The 27,701-nt window shown below is 40.0% G+C and overlaps 1 protein-coding gene across 6 annotated transcripts in view; it reads right to left on the reverse strand.

Moving 5' to 3' along the window:
- The window catches only part of GRID1 (glutamate ionotropic receptor delta type subunit 1), a 539,944-nt gene that overhangs the window by 259,857 nt on the left and 252,386 nt on the right, over positions 1–27,701 (reverse strand). For all 6 annotated transcript variants that reach the window (XM_040071277.2, XM_040071278.2, XM_040071276.2 and 3 more), the window contains one exon: positions 27,201–27,485. In XM_040071277.2, coding sequence (XP_039927211.1) covers positions 27,201–27,474 — 274 coding nt within the window. In that variant the 5' untranslated portion in view covers positions 27,475–27,485. The remainder of the gene's footprint in view (positions 1–27,200; positions 27,486–27,701) is intronic.

Below are 27,701 nucleotides of genomic sequence, written 5' to 3' on the forward strand. Positions count from 1 at the left end.
TTTTCAGTGCTGTGTTTGCAAACCCAGGCATGGAAGGACATTACATTCACTTGTACACATCACCCTTCAAGGTTTGTCTTAAAGTGTCTTGTCTAAGCAGTAATGAAAGAGAGAAAGTGTAGAAAAGAGGGAAGGAGGGAGTCTTAGTTACAGCTTTGCCTGTGGTGGTGGCAGAAGCAGCAGCAGCTTGTGCTCGCTCCTGGATGCAGCAATGAACAGAGAATGCAGGTTTGCCACGATAGGTATTTCTGTTTCCTGCCCTGTGGTGTTATCCACCCTACTCAAATAATCAACACTGAGGATTTACAGCTCCTTAAATGTCTGTAGACCAAAGGACCCGGCTGCTCTGGAAAGCTCAGTGACTCAGGGGCTGATTCCTGCTCAGAAGCCATACTCCAGATCCCTTTTGCAGCTCCAGCCATCCCAAACCCAAAGGAACTGATGCAAACACCTATTTAAATCTGAAATAGAAAGGAACACAGTGGGTTTCACCTGTTCTCTGTTTCTATGTATAAAAAGTACTCTGCTTCTTAATTCAAAGATTCCTAACATTAAAATATGAGATAAGCTGGTTCTAACATACAAAAAAAAAAAAAACTTCAAGAACTAGTTCCTAACTTCAATAACCACTGGTTTCAATGTTAACACATCCTGCAAATGTGAAAAAAACCTTCAAATTATATTATATTGTAATCTGATGTTAGTAATCCCTGAGGCTGAAAAAAAAAATTACAGGCACTAAAAGAAGAAAACTCAAACTCCTTGGCATTTCTCAGTGATTTTGCATGTCTGTAATACATCATTGTAATTGTATCACAGTTATGCCAATGACACTCAAGCCTGCTTTTCTATTTGTGGCAATATATCTTTCAAGACAGAACATAAACCACCATCTTTTGGCTCCAAAGCTACTACTGTCAAATAATTTTTTAAACCAGACACTGACATCCCTGAATATGCCTTCCTGCTCTAGTTATTTGCCTTTGCTTTCTGATTGTTTGGGCCACCATACCCTCAATTTGGGACAATAGTTAAGATTAACCACTGGCTTCAAAAAAAAAGCCCATAGAAATAATTAGTCCATAAACTGGCTTTTTATGCAGAGAGCCTGTCTTCTCCATCAACCTCACTGTATAAGCTTGCAGAGAAAGTAAAATATGGGTAATTAACCATTGCAAAAAGCAGAAAAAGAAAACTGGCATAATAACTGGTTTAGGCACCAAGACCCTAGAGCAAACCTTATGAAAGAAAAAAGAATTATTTGCTCTTATCCATCACTTTAATCTCAGGGGCAAATGATGTTTACCATCCATGTCCCTGAAAATAAAAAGCATAACGTTTTAACCACTCAAACAGCACAGTAAATTCAAAGTTCATTTCCAAGGTAAACACCCCAAATGCTGAATAAATAAATAGGTCATATTCTGGTAAGATTGAAGCACTACTTCATTTTATGATAAACACAAACTTTTGGGGGTTTTTTTAAGCATTTCAATATAAAGAATTCTTAAAGGTTAATCCCACTCCCATGAGAGCTGAGCTCAGCATATATTTGCAAACTTCTCTATCATGTGCCTTTAGGACTTCCCAAGGCATGCACCAAAAAGGAACCAAAGACTCACTGCACAGCCTTTTATTGACAAGACCTTTCTTTCTTTCTTTGCACAACACCTCGACTGTGCTGCTTAATTTGTTTTCCAATAGCACTTCTTCAATTTGGTCTTCAAATTTAAACAGCAGCAAAAGAAAATATAGTTTTTCATTTATTTTCAAATTTTACAGGGCTACAGGCTTTCTTTCAGAGTACTTTATGTGGTTTGGAAGACAGCAGTTCTTATCCTCCTGAAGACCAAGAGTCACTAAACTAAAAACGTTTAAGTCTAGATTAAGAATACCTTAATAAGCTTTGAAAATATGTACATATTGCTTTCTCTCTGTCAGTCACTGGAAGATACTTGCACCTTGTATATGGGCTAAAAACTAGCAGAGCTAAAGTTGAAAAATTTTTTAAAAAAATTAAGCCCTTTGATACTCCTACAAATAGTGAAAAATTTTACCTAACCCCTTGCAACAAAACTGCTGGATGGTGAAGAGACCAAGATGCCGAGTTCATCAGTACGACATCATTTAAGCACATTTATGGCAGAACACAGCAGATCAGGTTACCACCAGCAAACAAGCTAGTCACTGCCTGTCTCTTTTGTTTCTAAAGGAAAGCAACAACAAAAGCTGAGATGAAGTCACTTTCTTCAGAAGAAAAACAGTGAAACAGTGCCGTGGGGTCTTAAGGGACAAAGAAGGAAAGGAGCACTGTGAGATACCAAACATTTGTGATTGTTCTGATGTTCTGGGTTTGTGGCTTGTTTTTGTTTTAAATTAAGTCAGTAGGAGTTTTGCTTCCTGACAGCAGCAGAGCAGAAGCAGTTTTGTTAGCTTGCTGTGTATCCTCTCACCGGGAGAGAGCCGACCTGACTCTTTGCTGGAACTGTGCTTAGAAGAGAAGTTTAATAAATAGTGGGAGAAAACAAACCACAACGCAGGCACCTGTCATGACTGCCCAGAAAAATCGCTTCTTGCTTTTGGCATGGGATTCTTTCTATGCCAAGTCAGTGGAAGTTTGTTTTGGCCACGAGTCCAGCTCTGTTCCTTCTCATAAACTATCACTTGTAGGAGGAGGGTCAGAGATGGTAAATCCCATTACAGTACCATCGCTGTATTCCCAGCTGGAATTAAAAGCACCAGAGTACTGTAAAGCCTCTGAGTACCTGCTCTAGCACTCCTGGGAAGCAAAATAGTGTAAAAACTTGCTTTGCTCTAAAGATCACAGCACAAAAACATTCCTATCAATTTGCAGAACAGTATGAAGGAAGACACTGCAAAAATTCCTCACCACCTTTGCAATTAATTGAGCCAGCTGCTCTGCACATTCTGTCTTGTTTCACTCAGCCTGACCCTTTCTCTCAGTACACTTGGACCAAAACACTGTACCTGTCTCCTTGTGGGCAGAAGCACGAGAGCAATGTGAAGTCAGCCATGTGAGTCTACCTCTGCAAAACATCTCCACTTTACACCTAACTAACTGGGATTTGATCTTCTACCTGCACAGTTCTTTCTGTCAGAGAGGGCTCCTAAAAATCCCCTTGATATCTAAAGCATCTCCCGACAAATTAAGAAAAGAAACCAAATCCAAATGACACCAACAAATAAAGAAAAGAAGAGCAGATGGGGGAAGAGAGAAGTCACTCTTAGAAGATCACAATCTCCATCATACAAAACAAACCGAACTAAACAAACGAAAAGAAAATAAGCAACAGTTGAAAGAACGTCTTCAATAAACAAAGATGGCTTAGCAATTGACTGCTCAGAGTGATTGCCCCTTATTGCCACCTCATTAGCCAGGAGAGGTAGCAGACAAGTTCGACACATATTAATGGTCCTCAGTACATTTGAACTCTCTTGCGTTCAATTACAAAGCATCCTGCCTGAAGCTATTACATTGGCTCTTTGTCACAGACACCTGAAAGCCCACTCCCTCTATATGAATTCAGAGTACTAGTGTAGGATAATTATCCATTCAGGGGGAAGTCAATGTTCATCCTCCCAAAGGCACTTCAAGGACTATCTGTGATAACCACCAGTCACTTAGGAAATAAATAAATAAAACAAATCTCAGTCTCTGCAGCTTCTTCTTCAACTGGTTAACAGTCCCAGAGAGTTTTGCTGAAGACAATGAAATATCCAGGAGGATATTTGGAGGTGGGGGAGTATGTGTGTCTATTCTAGTTGTATTAAGGAGTTTCCACAGCCTTTAGTGTCTGTATCAAAGTTAACATTCCGGATTTTTTTCATGCAATGCACTGAAAGTTACTTCATCCAGTTTCTCCACAGTTTGACTCTCTTATTGTGTTTTGATCAGACTGCCAGTGGCTCCAGAGGTTATCAATAATTAAAATCAGAACTGCGCTCGTTGTGCATCCTATCTTTTCAAAGGGAAATAAAAATAGTCTACCATAGAAAGAATGATAGGGATTATAAAAGGATTGAGTGTTTTTTTGGTTTTTTTTAGGAAAAGCACTCTATAGCTCGAGATTGCAGGTCAGCAACATCCACACAGAAGTTACATTTCCATATTCACCTGCAAAGCAGCTCCAGCTGGCTGAATAGAGAAAGGTGCTCCCACTGCATAAACAGAGCGGGCAAGTAAAATAACGTGTTTCATGGATATTTAACTATCACAGATTCACACAGGACATGAACCGAAACAGGCACTGAGGACAAGCTACATCTCAACATGTTCTGGAAAACAAAGCGGGAGAAATGCATGGAAAAGAACACGGAGGGAAATATGACATCCTAGGGTCCACTACCCCTCCGGTGGACTATAAGAAACTCTTCAGAGAGCTCCTAAGAGCTGCTGATTAGCATTCTGTCTGATTAGCATCCAACTGTAAAACCTGACACCTAACCTTTCAAGTCAAAAATGCAGATCTAAATGTCTGCAGATTAAAGTGTGTAATAAAAGTAGCCAATAATCTTTTTTCTTAATGTGACAGTTAATATGAAAACACAGAACACAGCTGATGTAGAAATTCAGACTTTGCAACCTTCACAACTGAAGGTACACTAGACTTGTGGCATTACAAGGTTTTGCTTTAGAGGCCATGGCCAAGCACAGATATTATTCACAGTTCTTGTGAAAGGTAAAAGCAGAAAACATTACAGGACTTCTTCTTGCAAGTCTTCACCAGCCAGACATCTGTTACATTAAAAGGGGCTCTCATTCCTCCCTTGTTCAAGCAACTAAAAACAAAACAAAGAATCAGACTGATCCACATTTTCAACCTTCTTCAAATCATTGTGACAAAGATTGGTCCAGAATCATCATCTTTTTTTTCTTCTGATAAGAAGTGCTCCTGTGCTCTTCTGCTTCCAAAAAAAACCAATTTACACTTCTGCATATTCAAACATGAGGGAGCAGCCATATGGAAATTGAATGGACAACCAAGATGAAACAAAGAACCAAAGGCCAGACAAATCTCAAACTTAGGCTGCTGAGCAAGGCATATTGTTGTCCTTCTCCTGTTCTTCTGGTTTCTTATAGAGAGCAAAAGTAAAGGCACTACCTCTTCCTCCAGCTCAACAGAGAAAAGCTTAATTAAAAAAAAAAAAAAAGCGCAACTGTTTGTTCCTGAGCATTAATCTCCACACTTGTGGAGCACCATCCTCAGAGCACAAACGATTTTCCTTTTAACACTTGATTCTTTGATTCCCACCCCTTGTCTGTGAAAGCATTTTTAGTGACTATTAATGCACATAACCCACAGAGTCAGGAGCAGAGGTTCCAGTTCTGGACTGTTATTGGATCACATCTAACCCTGTAGACACAGCAAGCACATGACATTTCTCCCTTACCGAGTCCAGTCACAGGATCTGTATGTTCTTGACTGTTTTGATAATGCCTGAAGCTCCCGGCAACATAAGCCAGTCTTCTCAAACAGACAAGTTTATGAACTAAAATTTACAAAATCAACCATGAGAGCCCTGAAAAAGAGAAAATAGTTCCATTCTATCCTGACACTTTTGCTTCTTTTGGGAATCAATTTAATCTACAAAAGCAGAATTTAGTTAGTTGTATCATTTTGGCTACTCAAAACTGCCATACTCAACCTAACTTTTAAGAATTTTATATATATATAAATAATATGTCTATATTGGTATTTCTTTTCTATCATTTCTTGAAGAGATTTAGATAAAGAGCTGCTTTCCTCACATATAGTGGGATTAAGCCTCGCTAACACACCACCATTGTTACTAGATGACACAAAAAGAATGATACACAGTTAAGTCATCAGGGTAAAAACAAGAGAATCAACCTCGATTTATATAGATTCTGGACAATGACCAGAGGTTGGAGAATGAGGTCGACACTTCTCCAACCCCACTAGTCAAACTAGAAGTCCATCAATTGTCCCTCCTCCAAGGAGGAAAGTGAAAAAACAATCACTTTGTTTATGTTATACTGCGTGAGAAACTCCACTACAAAAATGCAAAACATCAGAAGGCTGAAAGAATAGGACAACACACCTTAAATTCTATTTCTGAACTGGGGTGGGGGGGAGGGCAGATTGAGAATGGAAACCAATGGTTTCTTTTACTCAACTTAATGATGCCAATTGGAACAAAATTCATCCATCAAGCATTAAGAAAAACTTGCACATTAACTTCAGGAATAATATTTCCCCCTGCAACCTTTGAGGCGCCACTCAACTTATAAATCATGGAGAGATGAAGTTCATTCATTGAGGAGATGATGATGGTACTGCTCATCTGTCCCATCCCAAACTTCTCCATTAGAGACCATCTTATGTAGCAGCTTTGAGATTAAGTAATATTCTGAGAAGTATCTCCTACCATGACAAACTTCTGTGCCTTTAACTTTGCTTTCACAAATAAAAAAGTATTCAAGCCATGCATGGGACCAGCTTATCTCTCCTACATTTCAAGCATTTTCTGTGTGTTGGTTGGAACTCCTAAAGCGAGTCAGTGAGAACACTGTTGGGAAGCTTCCTTCTCACACAAGTTTAAAAAAAAAAAAAAAAGCAAGTGACAGAGGCAATTCATGGAGCTGGACAGTGGTGAGAACAAACCTGGCAGGCCTAATTTACCCCTACAGGAATGCTGTGTGACAGCAGCTGGACCTGTAGTGATCATATTTACTTTGCTTGCACTGCAGTTAAAAGTGTGGCTGTAGCCCTCAGTCATATGTGAACCAGCTTCCAAGTGAAAAACTCAAACACCAATTATGCTGTGACCAAGACACACCAGTTGGAGAAAACCATGCTAAAGAAGCAGGGCAGAGACCTCATAAGGCTTGTGCTGTTCTTGGTATCTGAGCTAATCGCATAAAAAATTGGATGTGCCTTCAAAAGCTGTGGTACCAAAAATCCTGCTCCAAAGAGCATTTCTAGAAACACAGAGCCTTTCCCAGCCATTCAAAAAAATGCATTACAACTAACTTACCAAATCAAAACAAGTTCATCAAGTGGGTCTTACAATATATAAATATAAAATAACAATCACCTGAGCGTTAATTGATTGTATGGCTGCCTCATTTCTGTGAATGGAGGCAGAGAGGGATTTGTCAGGAGCAGCTCCCCACAGCAGGCTCTCCTCCCGCTGCCTTCCAGGCTGACAGCTCCTTGGCTCCTGGCTCCTTAACCCACAATTGTACCTGTTATCGTGTAAAAGTTCTATTTCTGGCGAGTGCATGGGTGGATGACAACCTTTTCCTTCTGAGTCATTTATTTCTACTTGGGCCTTTAAACTGCTCCTTTACAGTAGAATCAGTCTCAGCAAATGACTAGTAATTACAACATTAAAACACACTTTTTCCAATGGAATAATTTTTGAGTATAGGCTGTCCAAAAACTAACTTTGCATAAAACTCCAAGCTTCCTCCATTTCCTTCTGTACTCTGAGTGCAAAAGAGGGACAAACTTATGTTTCCATTTTCTTTCACTGTATCTTTACCCTAATTAGAGGAGCTTTGCCCCTTCCTACCCCTCACTCTGGGCTCTGGTCTGGAAGGCCAAGGTGTTTCAGTGGCATCAAGTTCCCTCAGATTGTGAATAAAATGACATCTTTCCTCAAAGAAAATCAGTGAAAAATTTTCTTCAGAAAAAGCGATTGCCATTGGTTTCTAACTAGAAGTTCTTCTGCACATAAGAGTATTAACAAGAGCACAGTGACAGGACAACGGGGAATGGCTTCACATTGAGAGCAGGTTTAGATAAGATATTAGGAAATAACTGGAAAATTGCCCAGAGAAGTTACGGGTTCCCACCATTCCAGACAGTGCTCAAGGCAGGTTGAGTGGAAGGTGCCCCTGCCCATGGGCAATGGAGTTGGAACCAGATGTTCTTTGAGATCCCTTCCACCCCAAGCCATTCTACAACTCCACGTCCTCTCTCAAAATCTACTGATGTGTAGGCATGAAATTAAAGGATGCTACTACTGTCATATCACTCAAAAAAAAAAAAAAAAAAAACACCACAACACTTCAGCACTGTACCTCAGTATTCAGGTCCAGGGTCTCATTTGAAAATAAATATATTTATACACATAGAGAGGGGGATCTTGGGATTTCCTGAGGCTTCTCTCAGATCGTGTGACTCAGAAAGCGCCTCACTGCCTCAGCGCAGAAATCACAACACACACAGAGGCTCCACAGAATTACTAAAAGTATTTGTACTGCATTATTGCTAGAAATCTCAACACTGATTTAACTCATTTTTTACAGTACTGGCAGACTAGTTTTGACTGTGAATGCCAATACTCAGAAGCAGATAGGCAATGTAGGCAAATTGTAGAAGACAACACAAGAGGTGGCTGAGCCAGAAACCAGGCAATTTACAAGAATTCTTCTAATATTATATTCTACAGACTGAGTTCTCTCTTTTGTGTTATCTATTTTCATTTTTTCAAAGGCTTCCCTCTGCTAACCAGTAATTAGCAGAGGACTTGGTTCCAAACAGTTTTAAGGAATTAAATTCTCTAAAGAACACGGCCCTGTTGATATGGCAATAATAATTTCATCTCATAGTGCAGGCAACCCTTTGGGACACCCTTTTCAACATATACGTACTACTTTGTGCTTACCATGTTTGGGGGTTTTGTTTGTTTTTAACAATGAAGTGATCACATTAAAGGGATTGGGTGCTATTGCAGTTTAATATGTAAATACTTGATCACCTTCACAGAGTCACGAGGAGAAAGTTTCCAACAGTTCTCAAATCCAGCAGGTGAAAACCACCCAAATCTGAGCTGAGCTGCCATGGCACAACAGCTGTGTCACGACATGAAACCCAGGTTTCTAAAGGAAATGCAGAGCACCCCAGTCCTCTGGAAGTGACTCCCTAGAGAGAGAAAACATTAGGTGATCTTTCATTCTCTGGCCGTACATTTTTTTCTCTTTACACTGTAATTTGAGAACTGTCAAGGAATCTACCACTGAATGACCCCACTGATAACAAGCAAACAGCAAAGAAAGGTGTTAAACAGCCTCAGGAAATTGCTCTGCTACGGCAGAAGAACACGAGTCAGATTCAGCCCAAAATTCTGGATTCTGTATTGAGAATAAACAAGTATCTCTCAGCTCTTCAGCAATACCTGTGAATGTCCTTTTATCCACAGTAATTATTGGTTTCCACAGACCAAGCAAACTTAACTACTACAAAAAACATCTGGCACCACCCACACTTTTCCCAATAAAGATTTATAGTTTCTGAAAAACACAGAAGTACAAGAAAGAGTTTAACAAACATGTCAAATGGCATCACATATAAATACATTCACATGTATATGTAGGTTCACATAAATAAGAAAAAAATTCCTCAAACACACTTTTAGAAGATATCTCTGTGGCTATCTAACTTCAAGAGAAATTAAAATAACTGAAAAACCTGAAAATCAAAGGAATTGGTTGCATAAAGGCATGAAAAAACTGGGAATATTTCTGAGCAAAAGCAATTTTTTACTGCTTCTTAAAAACTGGAAAACAAAAAGCATAAAATAAAGAGTGCTTTGTGGTCAGTGCTTTCTGTTAACGTTCAATACCAATTAGTGATTCAAACAATTTAAACTGCAATGGCCAAACTGGAAACAAAAACTTGAACTCATACAAAGAAAACACTTTCTTCTGGGTGGGTGTTTTTTTGTTTGTTTGTTTTTGGGGGGGTTTTATAAGCAGCAAATATTCCAAACTGGGCAAAAATACATTGACAAGCCTGTAGAAAGGGAAGCATGCCACATTATACTCCTGGTATAACAATCTGAAGAGTAATTCTCTCATTAACAATAGAGTAAAATAATGAACTCCTGATATAGAAGTCTATGTGAACCAAGTCTTCAAACTGTGGCGTTTTCCTAAGGCTGGAGATTATTACCATTTTATTAGTAAAGATAATAAGGGCTTGATCTATGGAAAGGGCTTTCCAAGAAATACAAGGGTTAAAAGGAAACAAGGAAAGAAAATTATGTCAAAATGTTGGTAAAGTGTGAACGAAGTGACTATAAATATCAGTGTGCTCACTGGAGCTGCGCAGTGCTGAAGCACAAAGTGCCTGCCTGTCAACAAACAGAAAACTACATAGAAATAGTTACAGAGATAAAAGTAAACATCTTTCATTCATGTTTCAATTTTACATTTCAAAAACACAGAAAAGCTCCAGAGATGAAGCAAGATGTCTGCCTTCAAAACACCACTAATCATTACTGCCGTTCTGGGATGGTCAACATCCCAAAAGAAAACCAAAACACTGCATATTAAATTTATTTGGCCTTTTTTCCCAAGTGTTTTCAGGAAGAGAGCATGCATTAGAAACAATATTTACCTCTAAAGATGAAAACTGCATCTATTGAAACACTTTATTGCACACACAGACTCAAAACGTCCCAAAATAAATCAAAAATTAAGTAAAATATAAGCATTTTCACATTTTGAACTCCTGATCAAGGTCTTAAATTCTTTTCTTCATGGACCAAATAGGCCCTAACGCCCCAATTGTCTATCAGCAGCGGGCCAATACTGCCACAACAAAACCAGCACTTGTGGAGTTGCATCTCCTTGGCAATGTCTGAATACACCACTGTACCTGCATTTCTCATGGACACAAAGTACTATGAAAAACTATTTCTCACTTCCATGAAAGAAAACATTAGCAATTCTCAAGACATTTAGCAGCATAGAAAGACCCCAATCATTCTGCTGCAAGCACTGTAGCTGTTTTCTCACCAGCTGTAAGCTGCAGGGAATATTACTGGATGTAGAGACCTGTCCTGTGCAAGTCCCCAGCCCCAGGCACAGTTACCACTGTGAAACTGGAGAGCAGAACACACCCAACCCTACTCTCCTGTCATCCCTCCTTCCCCTCTTTCACTGAGAGATGTCTTCAGTAAAAAAAGCTCTTTAACCACGAGAAGAAAAAAGGAAAATGAATTAAACACTTGCTATCTATACATATCCCACTCACAAAAGACAACAACCACCACTGCCATGCAGGAATCCTCTAGGTGCAAACATATTAAAGTTTCAATCATCAGTGCACAAGGACATTAGAGAAAAAGAGCATTACCTGAGGCAGAATTACCTTCCAGTCATGATGTTTGCCATATAAGCACCTGGGTACAATGAAACAGAGACCAACATAATGGCAACTCAAAATTAATATGGCATGATAGGACTGAGATGATGCAGTTATTACCATTTTAACACACACTGGAAAGCAGAAACAAGCTCTCAATTATCAAAATGTCCCAGGGAGTGGGAGCTAGCATAGAAAGCCTCACTGCTGTATTACACCCTTCAGGCCTGTATACCTTTTGTCACTTGCCTTAACAGCCGTATCAAACAGTACGAATGACAGAAATAAAATTGTGGAGGGCTTTATTATCAATCATTTTAAGCTTCCAACAGTAAACAAGAGTGTTCAAGCAGGAAGACCAGTGCAGCCAAGCAAATGTCTCTCCATGGTCTCCTGAGGACTCACTCTTCTAACGTATGGACATTCAGGTTGAAGTCCTTCAAAATGTGATTAAATTCACACTAAAATATTCTACGCTCTCATAATTTCAAACATCTTGATATCACATCTAATTTTTATCTTTTAATTAAATTTAGGAGAGATGTTAATACTTAAAATGAAGTTGAATTTGTCCTTGAGACAAGTCCTTCAGGTAATTTTACTTCAGTATCATATAAGCTAGAACATATTTTACCTTGGTTATCACATTAGGATTTACAGCCAACCATCTCCAATATTTATCAGCTTGTCTGACTTTAATCATAATATGCATGGAGATAATGGAGCTAACTCCCAGCACCACATCTATCAGACTCCGTTCTCAGAAGCTCCCAGCAGAGCCTAAGCATGAATGCTCGCTCAGGTAACGTGGATTTCCTTGCTCTTCCCAGTTTGCATCATCCATCAGTAACAGAGTACTGACTAAACAAGGAGATGGCAGGGACCAGACGCTTCATACATCCAGTGTGTGGAGAAGGCAGCATTACCTCAGGAAGCCCCTGACAACAGACTGCCTGGCACACGCCGTGGTGTGATGGACATCTTGCACTTTCCATCTGATATACCAGAGAAAGAGAGGGAAAAGCAAGAAGAGAAGAAAATACCAAGAGGTAGTCAGCTCACAGCATGCAAAAACACGAACTCTGGGTTTGCCACATGCTTGGTGTTCACAAATCAACATCACATAACCTGACCTTGCCAAAATCACTCACTCCCTCCTCGGGACAGATCAAACACAACCAATTAAATCTGAACAGAAAAATGGTAAACAAAGCTAACAGGGTTACCTGGAAAGTTGTAGCTTCAAAACCTTCATAGCTCTAACAACTACAAGGAGGACTCATTACCAGCGGGTTCTGCGTTGGTTTTTTAACACAAGCACTTGCAAAGATGATGCACACACCTCGCATTTGTGCTGCACGCACAAAATGGAAATAGCACGAGCAATTGTGCTACTTAATTAAAACTTCAGTTTCAATTAAGGGATGTTCCTACAAAGACTGAGTGCTATGCATTATTTCCTACCCTCCAACTTCATAAAACTGATTTGCTTGAGAGCCTGAAAAGCTAGATGTTGATTTGCAAAAAGCCCGAACAACAAAAAACCAAACACAAACAAAAAACCAAAACAAAATAATCCCAAGAAATTTGTATTTTTTCCAAAAAAACCCATCTTTCTTCATATGTCTATAAATGGTACCAAACCAAACTCATACTTCCGCAATTTATTTTTTTGTGTGTGTTTATGCTTCCTCTTTATTTAAAGCTCAGCTTCAAATTGCAGGTTCCAGGTAAGTAACATTCATCAAGACAAGCACAAACTGTCTTTGATCATCATTTACACACAGACTTACACATTTGTACACATATGCACACGTATGTAGAGCAACAAGTGACAACACTTGGTGTCAGCATGAGGACATGGATACAAACACGAAAAATGCCCCACTGAAATAGTCTCAGCAATTCTGCGCATTTGTGTTTCGTGTGTTTTTCTCCTATCCTTTACACCACCAATCAGTCTCAGCAGCAGGCAGGCAGCTGGAAGGACAGACATCAAAATCAACAGAGGTCTCCCAAAAAGCTGGCTCTGCTTCATTAGCTGCCATGCCACTGTACTGGCAGCTGCTGGGTGTGAAGACTGCAGGGGAAGGAAGACAACCAGCTCCTGATTAGCCCCCAATTAATGTTGTCCAAATGACTCCGCAGCTTTTCCCATTGTGAGGGAAAGCTCACAAGCACAGGACAGAATCATGACCCAGTCCTCATGACCTGCATTCCAGTGAAGCCTCAGAAGCAGCATGTGATCACAAAGGGAGAAAAGCAAATCATTTACAAGGCTCTGACTTGCAGCCTCAGCAAGTAAAGTGAGATCTAAGCCTCAGTGCATAGTGTGGCAGTAGTTATGGCTTTTTACCAATTACCTCTAATAGGGATGGTTCCTTTTCCCCATTGCTGCGTGAAGCAAGGAGAGAGAGAAAGCCTGTACCTTAAATAGAAACACTAACTGCGAAGTGCACGGCTGTCAGATGAACCGCAAATGAACACAGAAACTACTTCAGGCTCAATAAATACCGATCTAACTTGCTCACCCTCGACACAAGGAGAACAAAACTGCCTGCGAGTACAGTGAAGCCCCCCCTGAAGCTCGTAGCTCAGAAAGAAATCCCCACTGGTTCAGTAATCTCTTGCCTCATTAAGCCCTTTGGGTCAAGGTGTCAAAAGGCAGGAGGAAGTGACTTCTCCAATGGGAATGCTAACAAATACAGCCCCCTATAATGAATCAACAATCAGAGTTTCTTTTCAAAACTGATGACAAAGTGGGGCACACCGCCTTTTCTTTGAAAGGATGCACATGAAAGGTGTGAACAACTAGATTTTGGGTTGGCTTCTGTTACTGTCAATTTTGTAAGAAACATTAGGGGCGGGACTCCAGCTCAACCCTCACCACAACCATTAATCTCCTTTGTGATAAATGTTCGCTGCTTTTAAAAAAGCAAACAACTCTAAACCACACACACACAACCTGTGACCTGAACATTTTGAGCAGAAAAGCTGCGGAAAAGCCACAGGGACGCAAACCCTTGGTAACCAGAAGGTTATGGGCCACGAGTGTAAACCCAACTGATGAAGGCCAAGTGCAAATTACCCTGATTGATAAGAACAAGATGCATTAAAGTCTGATCGACGCATGGGATCAGGCTTATGATTGATGAAGGCATGTACATGCAATTGTGCTTGGAAGGAGTATTCAGAAATCCTTCTCCATGAGGGCCTGCAGTCTCTGGACAGGTTTAACTGATATATCAAAGATTCCCTTAAATTTCAGTAAAATTATGTCTTGTCACATATTTTAACAAGTTCTTGGTAAAAATCTATTCAAAAGGCAAAACAATCTGTAGACCAGACTCTGAGTTTGCTTTAAAAGCCAACAAAAATTGATCATCTCCCTGTCACTGAAACTCCAGCCACTTCTCCTTGGCAATTCAAGTTCAAAGCACAGAGATGAAGCATCTTGCAAGCTTCTGTGGTCTTTAGGCTGAATGACTATTTGGGTTTAATTTTATTTTAAACATATGATATTTCATATCAGTAAGTCAAGTTCTGTAAGAGACACCCCACCATGAGACAGGCTGTGGGCAGAGTCTGCTGTCTGACAACATGGCTACATCCTACACAACATTTTCTAATGAAAAACTCACTTCTGGATGCATTAACATGTTTCAAATAAATAAACCAGGAATTAGCATCACACATAACCACTTCTATACAATTACCACAGTAATTAACAGCAATAAACATTAAATGTTCAAAATTCTTCTTTCAGATCATTATCAGAGTCTTTCATTTTTCCTTTAAATAAATAAAGATATGTTCCCCTAACACCACATCTCTTTAACACATAAAGAATTAGCTAAATAGAAAGCTGCCATCCTCCCACCCAAGACATATGGGAAAACAAAGCTATTTACATATATCCCCACAGGTCCCCTTTCGCTTGCCAATTTCCAGTATTTAAACCATTATTAAGGGGAAAAAAGCATTTAGCTGCTTATTTTGGTTAGTATGTTCTGCTAAAGAGAATACTCAAATCAATATTTTTTAAATATTTTTTGTGTTTGATTGATAACACAAATAACATTCAGGAGCATGTTGATCCAAAGATCTCCAAAATCCCTCTGACTCACACGCAAAAACCATAGGTATTCTTACCTCCTCGTTTTCTAAACAATCCATGACAAAAAAGATGTCTCTACAGATTTCTGCTGAAGAAATACTTGAAAAGCAGCAGTGGCCACAACTAGGAGGAAATTCCACTAGACTTTTTGTTTTCTAAACAATCCTTCAGAATCCTCAAATGATTGTTTAACACTAACTTTCATCATTATTTAAAACCAAATCACCAATTAGCTATTGTTTTGCTAGACAGCAAGGGTAATCCTTCTTCAGATATCAATATTAAAAACCTGGTATGAAAACACAAATCTCTCCTGCAAAGAATCAGAGCTCCTCAAATACTCCCCCTCGCCTGAGGTGATTATTAGTTTTGTAAGGATGTTCCTTTCCCTCAGGTGACACTGCCAGCCCCTCTGCAGCAGAAGGGTTTCTAATTTATTTGATTTTATTCTAAAGTGATTAATAAATTTCATGAAGTCCCAAGCAAAGGAAAAGTCCACCTTTAGAGGAATATAAAAATGTGAACAAGAGAAAGTTAGATCTTGCATTAACCGTGATTAAATTCAAACGTTTTTAGCAGATCCTAAACCAGCGCAACAGCTGTACTGTAGACTCAGGTTCTTAGAACTCTTAGAGAGATGGTTTAGTCCATTCCAATCCATGATACAATATAAAAATAAAAATTAATGCCTTCCTGACATCAGCTGAGGAAGATGAAACACAGAAGGTTAACTAGCACACAAAAGAGATTAAACACTAGAACCATTAGGAACAAATCCTTTCTTGAGCAGCAGCACTCACTAGTCCTGAGACTGCGTCTGATGTTGGGATTACCTCATGCTTAACAATCTCTGATTAAAGGCTTTGGTACCCTTGGATATTCTATAAGACCCTTTCCTTCAGAAAAGCCCTGGTGTCAAACCTAAGCAAGCACCTGCAGCTGCTGGGTTGATTCTCTGCTGTCTAAGAGTCCACAATCAAGTTCACAGAGCAACCTTTTGCAGAGCAGGAGTTTGGAGCTCTCTCTTGCATTGATCACCTATATTTCCTAAACATAAACAATTTAGAAACATATCTAGATTTCAAGGAGACTTTTTCACTCATTTTTCAAGTTAGTGGCACATCAGCTCTTGCATAATTTGAGAAAAATAAAGTAATAAATTATTATTATTTAAACTGGCTCAGTCCAGATTCTGTAACTTCAACAAGAAAATAGATCTCAGGCTTAAAAACAAAGTTCCTTCTCTCCTTCCCCCCAGAAGTGAAACTTTACACTGGTGATTTATTAAAATAAATTGCAGTGCAGTTGCTGAGTGTGATATATGTCCTAAAGTTAATTCGTGTTAAATGTTATAATATGTAATTCGTTCTCTGTAAACTCTAAGTTTTATTTCTAATCGAGTATAGAATGAGTTAACTGGGACTGAAACAGCACAGAGAGGGGCAAAAGGAATTCTTTTGCTAGAGATTGCACGGGAGGGACATGAGAAAACTATGCCAAGAATTACACAAAAAGGGACACAAGAAAAGTTCTGCCGGGAATCGTTAGAGGAGAACACAAAAGGACAGAAAAGGGAGATGGAGAACCCGGAGGACCCAATGACTACATCAGATCGATATCTTATCTGTCCCCGCCCGACATTAACATCTCTACACTGTCCCTGGACATAGCAATCGCGACATTGTTCTCCAGCGCAAATCCATTCAACTCGAACATGAATATCTAATGAAGCTGCCTCAGAAGAGGGAGTCTTAGGGTCCTGATTTTCTCTCAGCGAAACCAGTGTATAAAAGTCAGCAGCCCCAGACCAAAATGTGAACTTGGGGGTGACATACTGACAGAGTGTGTTACCGTGTTCACCCAGCACCGAAACCCCGGGGTTCAACGCTGTCCCTTTTAATTGTGGCTATCGGAGACTGTTATTTTGTCTCAAAATAAAATTCTAAATTTTGATTTACTGAATTTGGTCAATCGTATTTATTACACTGAGTTACTGAAATTAAGCCCTTCTACCACCTTTACCACAGCTAAGCCCACAAAGGGAAATAGACGAATCTCGCTGCTAACTTTGTAGTTTTCCATCTTGCCGCTCAACTCTACTAAGTGATTGGTTGGCAATTTCCAAGCACAGCACATTATAAACCATCAAACACCTTTCTGCTGCACCTACCTGAAGGGATCCTAAAAGTTTTACTGTCCCTGGTATAACCAAAAAACTTCCAAGAATTCTCTTACGCCTTATTTGTTAAACTTCTGTCTAAACCAGATCCAAAGGGAACTGGCTATTAAATAATAGGAATCCAAGCAAGAAGAGGATGGTCTGAGATTCCTCCCAAAAGCACGTCCAACTCCGTGTCATCACTGCCATTACACCGGTGTCACATCCCCCTGCAACCAGTATGTGGTTACTGGGGGTTGCTGAACTTGCCAAACTCACTTGTCTCTTGTAGGCTCTTCTACAATGGCTTGGAATTTTCTTTCTTTCCAATGATGTAATTAGGATTTGAGAAAAAGAAAACTTAAACACACCTGTCATGAGTACTCAGTCAAACCCACTAATTGGCCAATAATCCAGCATTTTAAAATTCCTCTTTCCTCACCTCCCACCCTTCCCACTGCAAGGCTGCCCTTGTTATTCCTATTTTAGTATCGCAATATACTGTTTCACTTAATTACAGCTTGTCCAGACTTATATGGCTGCACAAGATGGGAGAGAATAAAAGATATACAGCAGCACAAAGACTCCCACAGACACTTCTTTATACAGCAAAGTCACCGTAGTCACAAAATGCTCCTTGCTCAACAGGGAGAGCGCACTTTGGGTGGTCCAAGCTACTTTTAAATAATTTGATGCACTCCTATATGCTTCCATGCATAAGGCAATCATTACAAAGCATCCTTAAATTCTCCACTGAAAGTAAGAGCACACTGCTGTTCCTTCAGCCAAGATTTCTATTGCACCACAAGGGCCTGGTGGGGTGTCCAGCTAGGTGTTGGTGCTCAGGCTGTGCTGACTCATGAATACAACGCCAGAATTTGACCTTTAATTATTCTTCCACAGCAGGAGGGACTACTATGCCTATGACAAAAATAAATGACAGTTCCTTCCTGTAAAGATTCTGTCATTTGAAGGAGAAAGGTGATTACAGAGAAATGTTGGTTCTAGTTAATGGATTATTCCTTTCTTAACAAAGTTCCCATTATTATACGGCTTTTGGAAGATGAGCTATGTCTTAATTCCTGTTAATGGCAATGTCAAATATTAATGTAAGTGGGCCAAAGCAAAATTACTGAGAATTACTGAGGAACTGCATTAGGACAAGTGAGATCACAGGGTTATGGCCTTTTATGCAAGGGGGGCATTTTGTACTTCAGGCACTGATATTGCCTGGTCTTTTGGTATAAACATTACAACCATTCTTCTGTTACACAGTTTCTTTATTTTCCTGACTCTTCCTGCATGCTTTGCTAGAAGATACTTTGCTGCTGATATAAGCAAACAGTGGCCAGAAGCAGAGCAGAGGAAATCACTCTGACTTTGGAAATGAAATTCAAGCCAATACACACACCAGCACTGAACCACAATCCTGAATTCCTTTCCTCATCTGCTATCCAACAGCTGAAGACTTATCCACCCAAAGGTTTGATTCTTGCTGATGGATTGATTAGGTAGGGCGCTGGGAAGGTGCTAGGGAAGGCCATGGGGCAGGTGATCCTGAGAGACATCGTGCAGTGCTTACACAGCTGGTGAAGAGTCTGGAGTACAAGTGCTATGAGGAACACCTGAGGGGGCTGTGAGTGTCTAGCCTGGAAAAAAGGAGGCTCAGGGGAGACCTCCTCTCTTCCTAAAAACACCTGAAAGGAGATCAGAGCCAGGTGGGGGTCCACCTCTTCTACCAGGTAACAAGTGATCGTACAAGGGGAAATGGCTTCAAGTTGCATGAGGGGAGGTTTAGATGTGATATCAGGAAAAACCTCTTCACTGAAAGGGTTGTCAAGCCCTGGAAAAGGCTGCTCAGGAAAGCAGTGGAGTTGATGGAGTTACCATCCCTGGAGGCATTCAGAAGACCTGTAGACATGACACAGGGACATGGGTAATATTTGGACTTTATGATCTTAAAGGTCTTTTGCAATGTAAATGGTTTAATGAAGTGGGGACGGCCAATAGTTCCTGACCCTGTAAGACATTCCAAATGAATGAACTCAAGTACTGTTGCCTAACAGTGTGACAGTAGCTGTTGCCATTCAGAGCTCTCCTATCACAGGAAATAATCAATGAAACTATTGCAAGGGATATCCCAGCCCAATTTTTGCCTCTTTCTTGGAGCCCCCTATAACTCTCCCGGTATGGCTTTGTCTATAGTTGAGTCTTGGTTACTAAACCAAGAGAAACTAAAACAAAAGAACCAGTATTAAAAAAGGATCTCTGTGGGACTCAATGTTCCCCAGTAGTAAGACTAATCCTATTTTCTCAATTTGTACACAAAAAAGAATGCATTATTTTGGCTTAAACAAATGCTATAATAAGACGAACATCAAATTACTCTCCAATACAACTCAAATACTCGGATTACATCAGCCATGGGCTCTGACTCTGAAAAATCCAAACTTTGAAGCATTTTTCCTATGCTTATTTAATTTTTACAGTCTAATGATGCATTTTTTCCTAAAATGATTGAAATAACTGAACTCCCAAAGCACCAGATGCAAATATTAAATACATACAGAGGTAAATGCAGAAGCCATAAAAGGCCTACACAGCACAATCTGATGAAGAGAAAAACTCTGCTACATTAGTCTCTGTCTGGGAGGTGAAATTTGTGCAGCTGTGGACAGCTAGCTAGACATTAAAAACAATTTGGACAGGGTGTGCTGAAGAAAGCCAGAAAACCTACAAAAAGGCTTAGCCATAAGGAAAATAAAGAAATAAAACAGAGGATCTAAACACAAGAAATGTGAGAAAGAAGGAATGGGATTTCTGTCTCAATGAGGAAAACAGAAAGAAGTGGTGGGAAGCCACATCAACTCTTAACTGGGTAAAACAAACCAGAAACAGTCTCCAAACAGGAAAGAACCCAAAGAAGTCCTGCCCACAGTGCCATCAGAAAGATTACTGGGGAGACTGGGCAAAGGCACAAAAGGAGCAGAGGAAATACATTTCCTTGATTCTTTATATGGACTCATGTACACATTCACACACAAGTGTGTATACGTGTGCATGTATATCACTACACACGCTCAATTACTGTTTTTCTTGAAATCCATGCATAAAATATCTATCAAAATATATATATTTTTGTATCTATCCTTATATATATGTGTTTGCATATATAGGTATACACACAGATGAATCCTCTCCCCTTACTGCTTTCATGAAAGCCAGGAGGGATTGGGAACTTACTCAAAGCTCATTGAATCAAATTGAGACATCTGAATATATTTTCTCAGAATGATGTCACTGCCTGAAGTCCTGCACACAACATCCAGGACAAACTTCTACTTTTCTTTTCAATTTCCAGCTATGCTTTTATCAAACAAGTTCTAAGTGGACGTGTAAACACTCAGTCCCTAACAAACATGAAATAAAGAGACTCCCTTCTGGAACAGGCTCCTCAGATTCCCTGCTCAAGTACACCAAATCATCCTTACATTTCTCCTTATTCTTTCCACAAACCTGAAAAAGCTGTTTAGCTTCATGCCATCAGTCTAAACTCAAGAGGTTCGATCCACCATTAGTCAGGGAAAGAAGGTCAAGAACTTGGGTCTTCTGCAGATGACATCTACACTTTTCAAAGACCTCCCTGTTCAAAACTAAATGATTTGCACTCTCTGGATTCCAGGCTGCTGAAGTCTGTTCTTTCTCTAGACAGCGTGTGCTGTATTACTCTGTTTCGGAATATAAGTGGGGGGGAAACAGAATCACCAGTAGCCCCTAGTTTCTACAAAGTTGAGCCTGCAGACTGCTCACTAAAATGGAACAGTGAGTTGGAAAAGAGACAGTAAAGAACGAACAATGAGAGCTTTCAGGACTAGATTAATAATCACCTTTGACCATATGACTGAGCTGAAAAAACTGGTGGAAAACTGCTTCTAATAACACCTTTCATTTCCCTTTCTCATGAGCATCCACCCAGAGAGAGACTTCTGGAGTCTTTTAAGATACCAAATTGATTTTAAAAATATCTATTTTGAATACAGAGTGAAAGCATTCTGTTCTGAAAGTGTTAGTCCAGGGGATTTTGAATTTTTCCAAAGAACTTGCCTCATCTCTTTGCAAAATATTTTTCAAACTATTTGAAAGCTCAGAATTATTTCCTGAACTTGCCTTGAATTTATGAGCAAGATAAGATGCCTGTAACTGCCCAAACGCTTGGTCCAGAGACCTGACTGGTTTTTGCTACCACTGAACTTCACAGGTAAGCGGTGAGAGTACACACTGAGAATAAAGGCTGTACCAGAACTTCAAGATCATTTCTAGATCACATCAGGAATTGTCCTGGAAGCATTTAATAGCTTTTATGGGAAACTACCTCTGTCCGTGCTCCCGTACCTTGCTAGGAATGATGGGGGGTTAGAGAGGGGGAAATCTTACTGCTGCTATTAGCACAAACACTCACATACCTTAAAAATCAAAGAACTAAAGTAATGTATAAGTAATAATTTGAAATGAAATTTACTTCCTTTAATTACATTTGATGTTATATATTGTGATGCATTACTAAATAAAAAGAAATACCATCACAAATGACAAAAATCCCTGCTTAATTTAAGCAGACCAATTACTTTAAGTGCTGCTACAGTCAGAAAAGTGATTCAAGGATAAGTATGGGAACACACAATGCCATTTCTTCAATAGCTTCCAGATCAAATTCAATGTAAAAGTCTAAAGGTCAATTTTTTTTCTCTACCCCATGGTATCACAAACTCCCTTGTTGGACTTGGAGAACTTGGCTGAATTCTTTCTTTCCTGGCATTCTCTGCAGCTACAATAATGATCCTACATTAAAAGACACAAACTTCTTACAGGCAAGTCTTCATTATTTCCAGGTAGATGTTATATTAGTCTGGAAACTAGACATCCAGTATGCATTTATGCCTGAATAACCAGGTAACGCAGAAATTGTCTAGATTAAGTATTCAGGCAATTCTGTTCCTTGTTGGGTGAAAAGGTGCTTAGTCCCAGGCTATCCTTCCCCTTTATCACCTCACACAGCAGCATCAATGCAGAGACATCTGAGGGTTCCCTCCCTAAGTGAGTGCTGTTGCAGACTGAGGAGCGTAAAGAAGTTACATTTCTCTGAGCTGGCTGCTTAAAACCTACATATCCTACTATTAAAAGAGCCATCTTAATTCAAGCACCAACCAACTGGAAAAAGCCAGGTCTTTTTAATACCACATGCAAACTCTATCAACACAGCTCATGCAGGAAAAGTCAGACACTTCCTGGTGGTGTCAGATTTGCTGAACAGGCACCTACCAATACCTGTGCACTTGGCTCAACACCTCAGGTGTCAGATTGCCTGGAGTTACATTAAGCAAGGCGTGCTCACTGGAAATATGGCAGCCCCAGTGACGCAAAAGTGCTTGTCTGACAGCTGAAATCATGACACAAAGCAGAAAATAACTTATATTATAAACACAAAAGGATAAAAGAAAACTTAAAGCAGGTAAGGTGAAAGCAGCTCATATTCAAACGCTCTGCATTGGCTCTTTTTCGTTATGACAGTCAACATTTCGCATCAAGTGATTTGCAGTGTTCCACGTAGAGTGTGCAAATGCATGCACTCCTCAATTTTCGTTACAATATTCCTCTGCAAATTAAATCAATGCAAGGGTAGCAGCCTTCACAAAGGGATCTTGACAAAACACAGAGCATTCCGGGACCAATGCCTTGCTGTAAAATTATTAATAGCACAATTCCAGTAATTTACAATCACTGCTAAGGCCCTTGACAGGCAGGACTCAGAAACGAAACTGCCACATAATTGCTGTGGGAAACACAACTTCCCACAAAACCAGTCATATCAAAAATTAAGTTCCTTCCACATAGAAAGATTGATCAAGTAGCATTCAAAGTCAGTGCAGCATCAATGAAAAAGATTAGACCTCTAATCTTGGAAATAAAAAAAATTAGAAATCAATAAATTGTGGCCTTGGGGTTTTTCTCCTGTAGGAACTAAGCTTCACATACAGGTTTGTAAGGTCAAATTTCTTCAAATGTTTCTTCCGTAAGAGTTTTATACAACACTTTTCTTCAGTGGACAACACTCAGTTATAGACACCAAAACTTAAGAATAAAATATTAGCTACTTTTCACAGATCTAATACCATTTTTGCTGATGAAGTGGACTTATAAAACACCCCTATTTTATCTTACATTTTGTAATATGGATATGTAGACATGTATGTAGGAAAGCAGAGACCTAATCTAACTACAGAGATAAAAAAGTATTTTTCAGCAGTAAGGTTAATCTAGTGAAAACATAGCTATTACTCATATTTCTCTTCAGAAATATGATTTAATATTCCTCATTGTTTTCATTTTCACATCCAGCCTCCAAAACCCTTCTCAAATCCATCCCTCCTCTAACCACGCATCTGTTTATTTGCTCACCCTGGAAGCACAGCTTCGACTGTTTATTTCCCAACCTCATCTTCTGGTGGGTGGCACCCACTGCTTTTACTGATAGTCATTTTACAGCTTGGTAAAATTCTTTATGAAACTTGCCCCACTACCAATTTTTCTGACAGAAAATTTGATTACTGATGCTTCTACAACCAGAAGGTCAGCAAAATAAAACATTAAACTTCCCAGCAGGCCTGTGCACATCGTGGCAATATATGTAGAGGCACAAAAGATGCTCTTGTAGAGGAAAGCGTAGTTCAAAACATGTCAGCACAGCTGAAGCTTCTTGAGATGAGAAAACAGATCGGAATTCTGCAGCAAGTTCTTTTACAGCTGGGTAGACCTGGTTTTACACAGAGCACCACCTGAGAGCCATCGGAAAACATAGGGGCAGCTTATTCTTTTCACCAAAAAATGGATGTCAGTCTCAGCAACGACCACCTCCCAGCGTGGTCAGTGGGGAGCAGGCTTCTGTGCATCTTCAGAAATCACACACAGCATAAATGGGAGAAGTGGAAAAACAAGGGCTAAATCATGAAGATGTGATAACTGTATTAACTCCTATCTTTTCTTTGGTAAGCACAGGGAAACTGAATGGATAATTATCAACAACCTTTCCCCTTGATGTTGGTAATCTCAGTAAGAATCTCTCGACTTCTTGTAAACTTTAAGGCATTTTACTATAAAGGACCCTTTCACTGAAGTTATGCATATGTTTTTATCTGTCATTTCAGTGTAAAACAAGGTACATTTTACTGTAACCACAAGAATATTACAGGCCTGTTAGGCTGTTCACAAGCTTTTTTTAACAGCCAAGTCCATTATTTTCCACAAAAATTAGAATTCAAAATCTATGTCAGAGAACAAACAAGTAATAACTTTAATAAATAATTTTTAGCTTTGACATTACACAGCCTTGCTATAAACGTGGGACTTCTTTCAATTGTGCAATGCTATTTCATCTTAAGAAAATCTGACAGCTCCCACAAGGAGGACACCAAGGGCTTTTAGAGACCAGCAAATGAACAAATTAAAACACTGCTCAAAGGAATGATACAGCTTTCATAGACTAGGTAGAGAATGACCACTAATTATAGAAAACCACAAAAGCCCAGTGCTGGAAACGCTCTGTAGTCACAAATACGTCACCTCCCTCATCCCAGCCAGCAGGGAATTCCTGCCCATTGGGCAGGGAGATGCTGCTGGAGAAGCAGGAGCAGGGCTCTGTGGAAGCTCAGTGCTGAGGAAAGGGCCAGGCCCAGGGAGCTAGGAATCTGTTTTGGAGCTCAGCATGCACCATCCTGGGAAGTGGGTTATTTATCCTCTGTTCACTGATCCACGCCCAGATCTGGCAAGGTTCAGCTGGCTTCTTTACAGAAACCCCTCCCACCAATTTCTTATGAAAAAATTATTCTAGTGGATTTAGCGTAAGATGGAGCACATAGGCAGCAGCAATGCACACCAGACTTCTCGCTGGAAGGAGCAAAATGCCTGTGGCAATCTTCCATAACCCTAATGTCCTCGTGATACAGCCTGTACCAAAGGGAAAAAATAAATTTGATCATAACTGAACTTAGATACATGTGAATTAAGGGTTTCAGGATTTGCAAATGAGACATTAAGCCCTTGCAAAAAAAAAAAAAAAAGAAAAAAGGGAGCAAAGAAACACAGATGCACCACTGGAAAAAGGGATACCATAACTGAGTAAGCAGGTTGGCTAGTAGGGAAAATAGGCAATAGCAGTTCGAACATCGAGCAGCTATCTAGGGTGTTTCTAAGACATACTAATAAGCTTATTTTGGTCCCATCCATTCTTGAAAAAACAGGATAATTTTCACGCTTTAAACCCAAACCCCTGCTAAAGAGCAACCTCCTCATCACTACCACAAGGCCACCAAAAGAACACCTACCACGTACTTTGTAAGTCAAAGCATTCTCTGTTCAAGCGTTACAGAGGACAGTAATTACATGACAGTTTATTTGCTGGGTTACTAGGTTTTTGGGTCTACAGATTAGCTCTACAAGCATCATGGAACTCTGCTCATGCTTAAAACTATTCTGTTTCATTAAAAGGATGTTACAGTCTCAGTCGATTTCCTAGTTTCCTCATCATCTTCAATGTTCCTGTTAAAGAAACAGTAAATAACTATCTAGCAACTGAGAAGGGAAATCTACACCCAAGACTTTCAGAACTCTTTTCAACTCAGGATTGTTGTTTTTTCCTTTGTTTGCTTGTTGGATTTTTAAACCAGGACTAACCAAACTTCAAAACCAAAGATGCTATTTGTCTCTGACTTGCCACTGAAAATCTGATAGTATAAAGGGAGAATGCAAATAAATATTTCTTTTACAACGGTGGAAGACATAAAATCTAAACTACATGCATAGACATACATAAGATTATTTTTTCATACTGTGATTTAACCTTAAGTTTCCTTTTTTTATATTCTGTTCATGGTAAATCACCACCAGGCAAAATATTATGCATCATATTCTAAAGCAAAAGTGTTACCAAGGTTTTAAAACATACCATAGCAAATTTATTTTCCCCATTACAGATCCTGTCTCTTAAGAGGAATGCTGAATAAACGATGAGTTAAACATAGGGAACAGTGTTCATATCTGTTGAGCAGTGGGGGGGGGGGGGGGGAATATAAAGAAAAAAGAATATACTATTCCCTTTCCCTCTGAGAGCCTGGTATGATGAGATATTTGGGGTTTTATTATTCTTTACGCCTATCATAAGGTACCTGGCCAGAGACTCCTTTTCCTCTGGTTTCAGCTCAAAGTAAGAATTGTCCTGAAGGAAATGCATGAGATTTCATGAAAATGCTAACTACTTTTCAGTTGAATGCCAGGAATATCACTGTGAAATTTAGCCCAGACACATAATTGCATGAGGAAGCATGTGAAAAAGTAATAGTTATTGTGAAAATTAATTTTTAAAGAGAGCGGTACTCAAGTTTGATAGAAAGCGCTTTCTGGAACAGGTAGGGACCATGCTTGCACACCTATGTGACCCCTGCTGATCAGTGTCAACACTTGATTAATATTTTACTGAAAAAGCGTGAGATGACTCAAACTTTGTCTGTCTGGGTAGGTGTTGCTAAGCAACTTCGCTCCTTGTCTGAGAAATAGTCTTCACAGCAACCCTTCCTTCAAGACAAAGACCTGCATCCACTTGAAACACTTCCTTCCTTCGTCAGTGAAAAACCCCAGCACGTCACATTCCACCCCTCCCTTCACGTTTCCCTCCCCACCTTGTGGTCCAGAAGAAAGGACCGTAACGTTGTCTGAAACGCCGTCCTTCCCTTACCATAGTCGCTGTCGTAGAAGACGATGAACTTCTGCCAGCGCAGCTCGGTGACCAGCTTGAGCATGACGTCGTTGAGGCGCACGGGCGGGCGTGCGGCCAGCGTGTACTCCTCGTCCTCCAGGCTGGGGTTGAGCTGGCAGGCCGTGCGCGGGGAGCCGCCCGTGCTGCGCTGCACGAACAGGTGCGGGATGTGCATGGCGTCCGTCAGCGACTGCAGCGCGTTGGCCGACGCGCAGCCCGTCGACGTCACCAGCGCCAAGATCCCCAGGGTCATCAGGTCGCAGGCTGGGGAAGACAAGACGCAAAGCAGGGTTTGAACGAGCTCAGCAATTCCCTTGGCCGATCTAGATGCTAAGAAGGGAATAAGGATGGCTTTGCCCTTGCCATCAACACGGGGCTGAAATTATTTATATTGTGCTATCATCTGAAGCCTTTCAGAGTCAGGTCCTATCCTGACAGTAGGAGACAGTATCTACAATCTATCCTGATACGCCAAGTTAA

Source organism: Hirundo rustica, chromosome 8, assembly GCF_015227805.2.
Source record: "Hirundo rustica isolate bHirRus1 chromosome 8, bHirRus1.pri.v3, whole genome shotgun sequence".
NCBI lineage: Eukaryota > Metazoa > Chordata > Aves > Passeriformes > Hirundinidae > Hirundo > Hirundo rustica.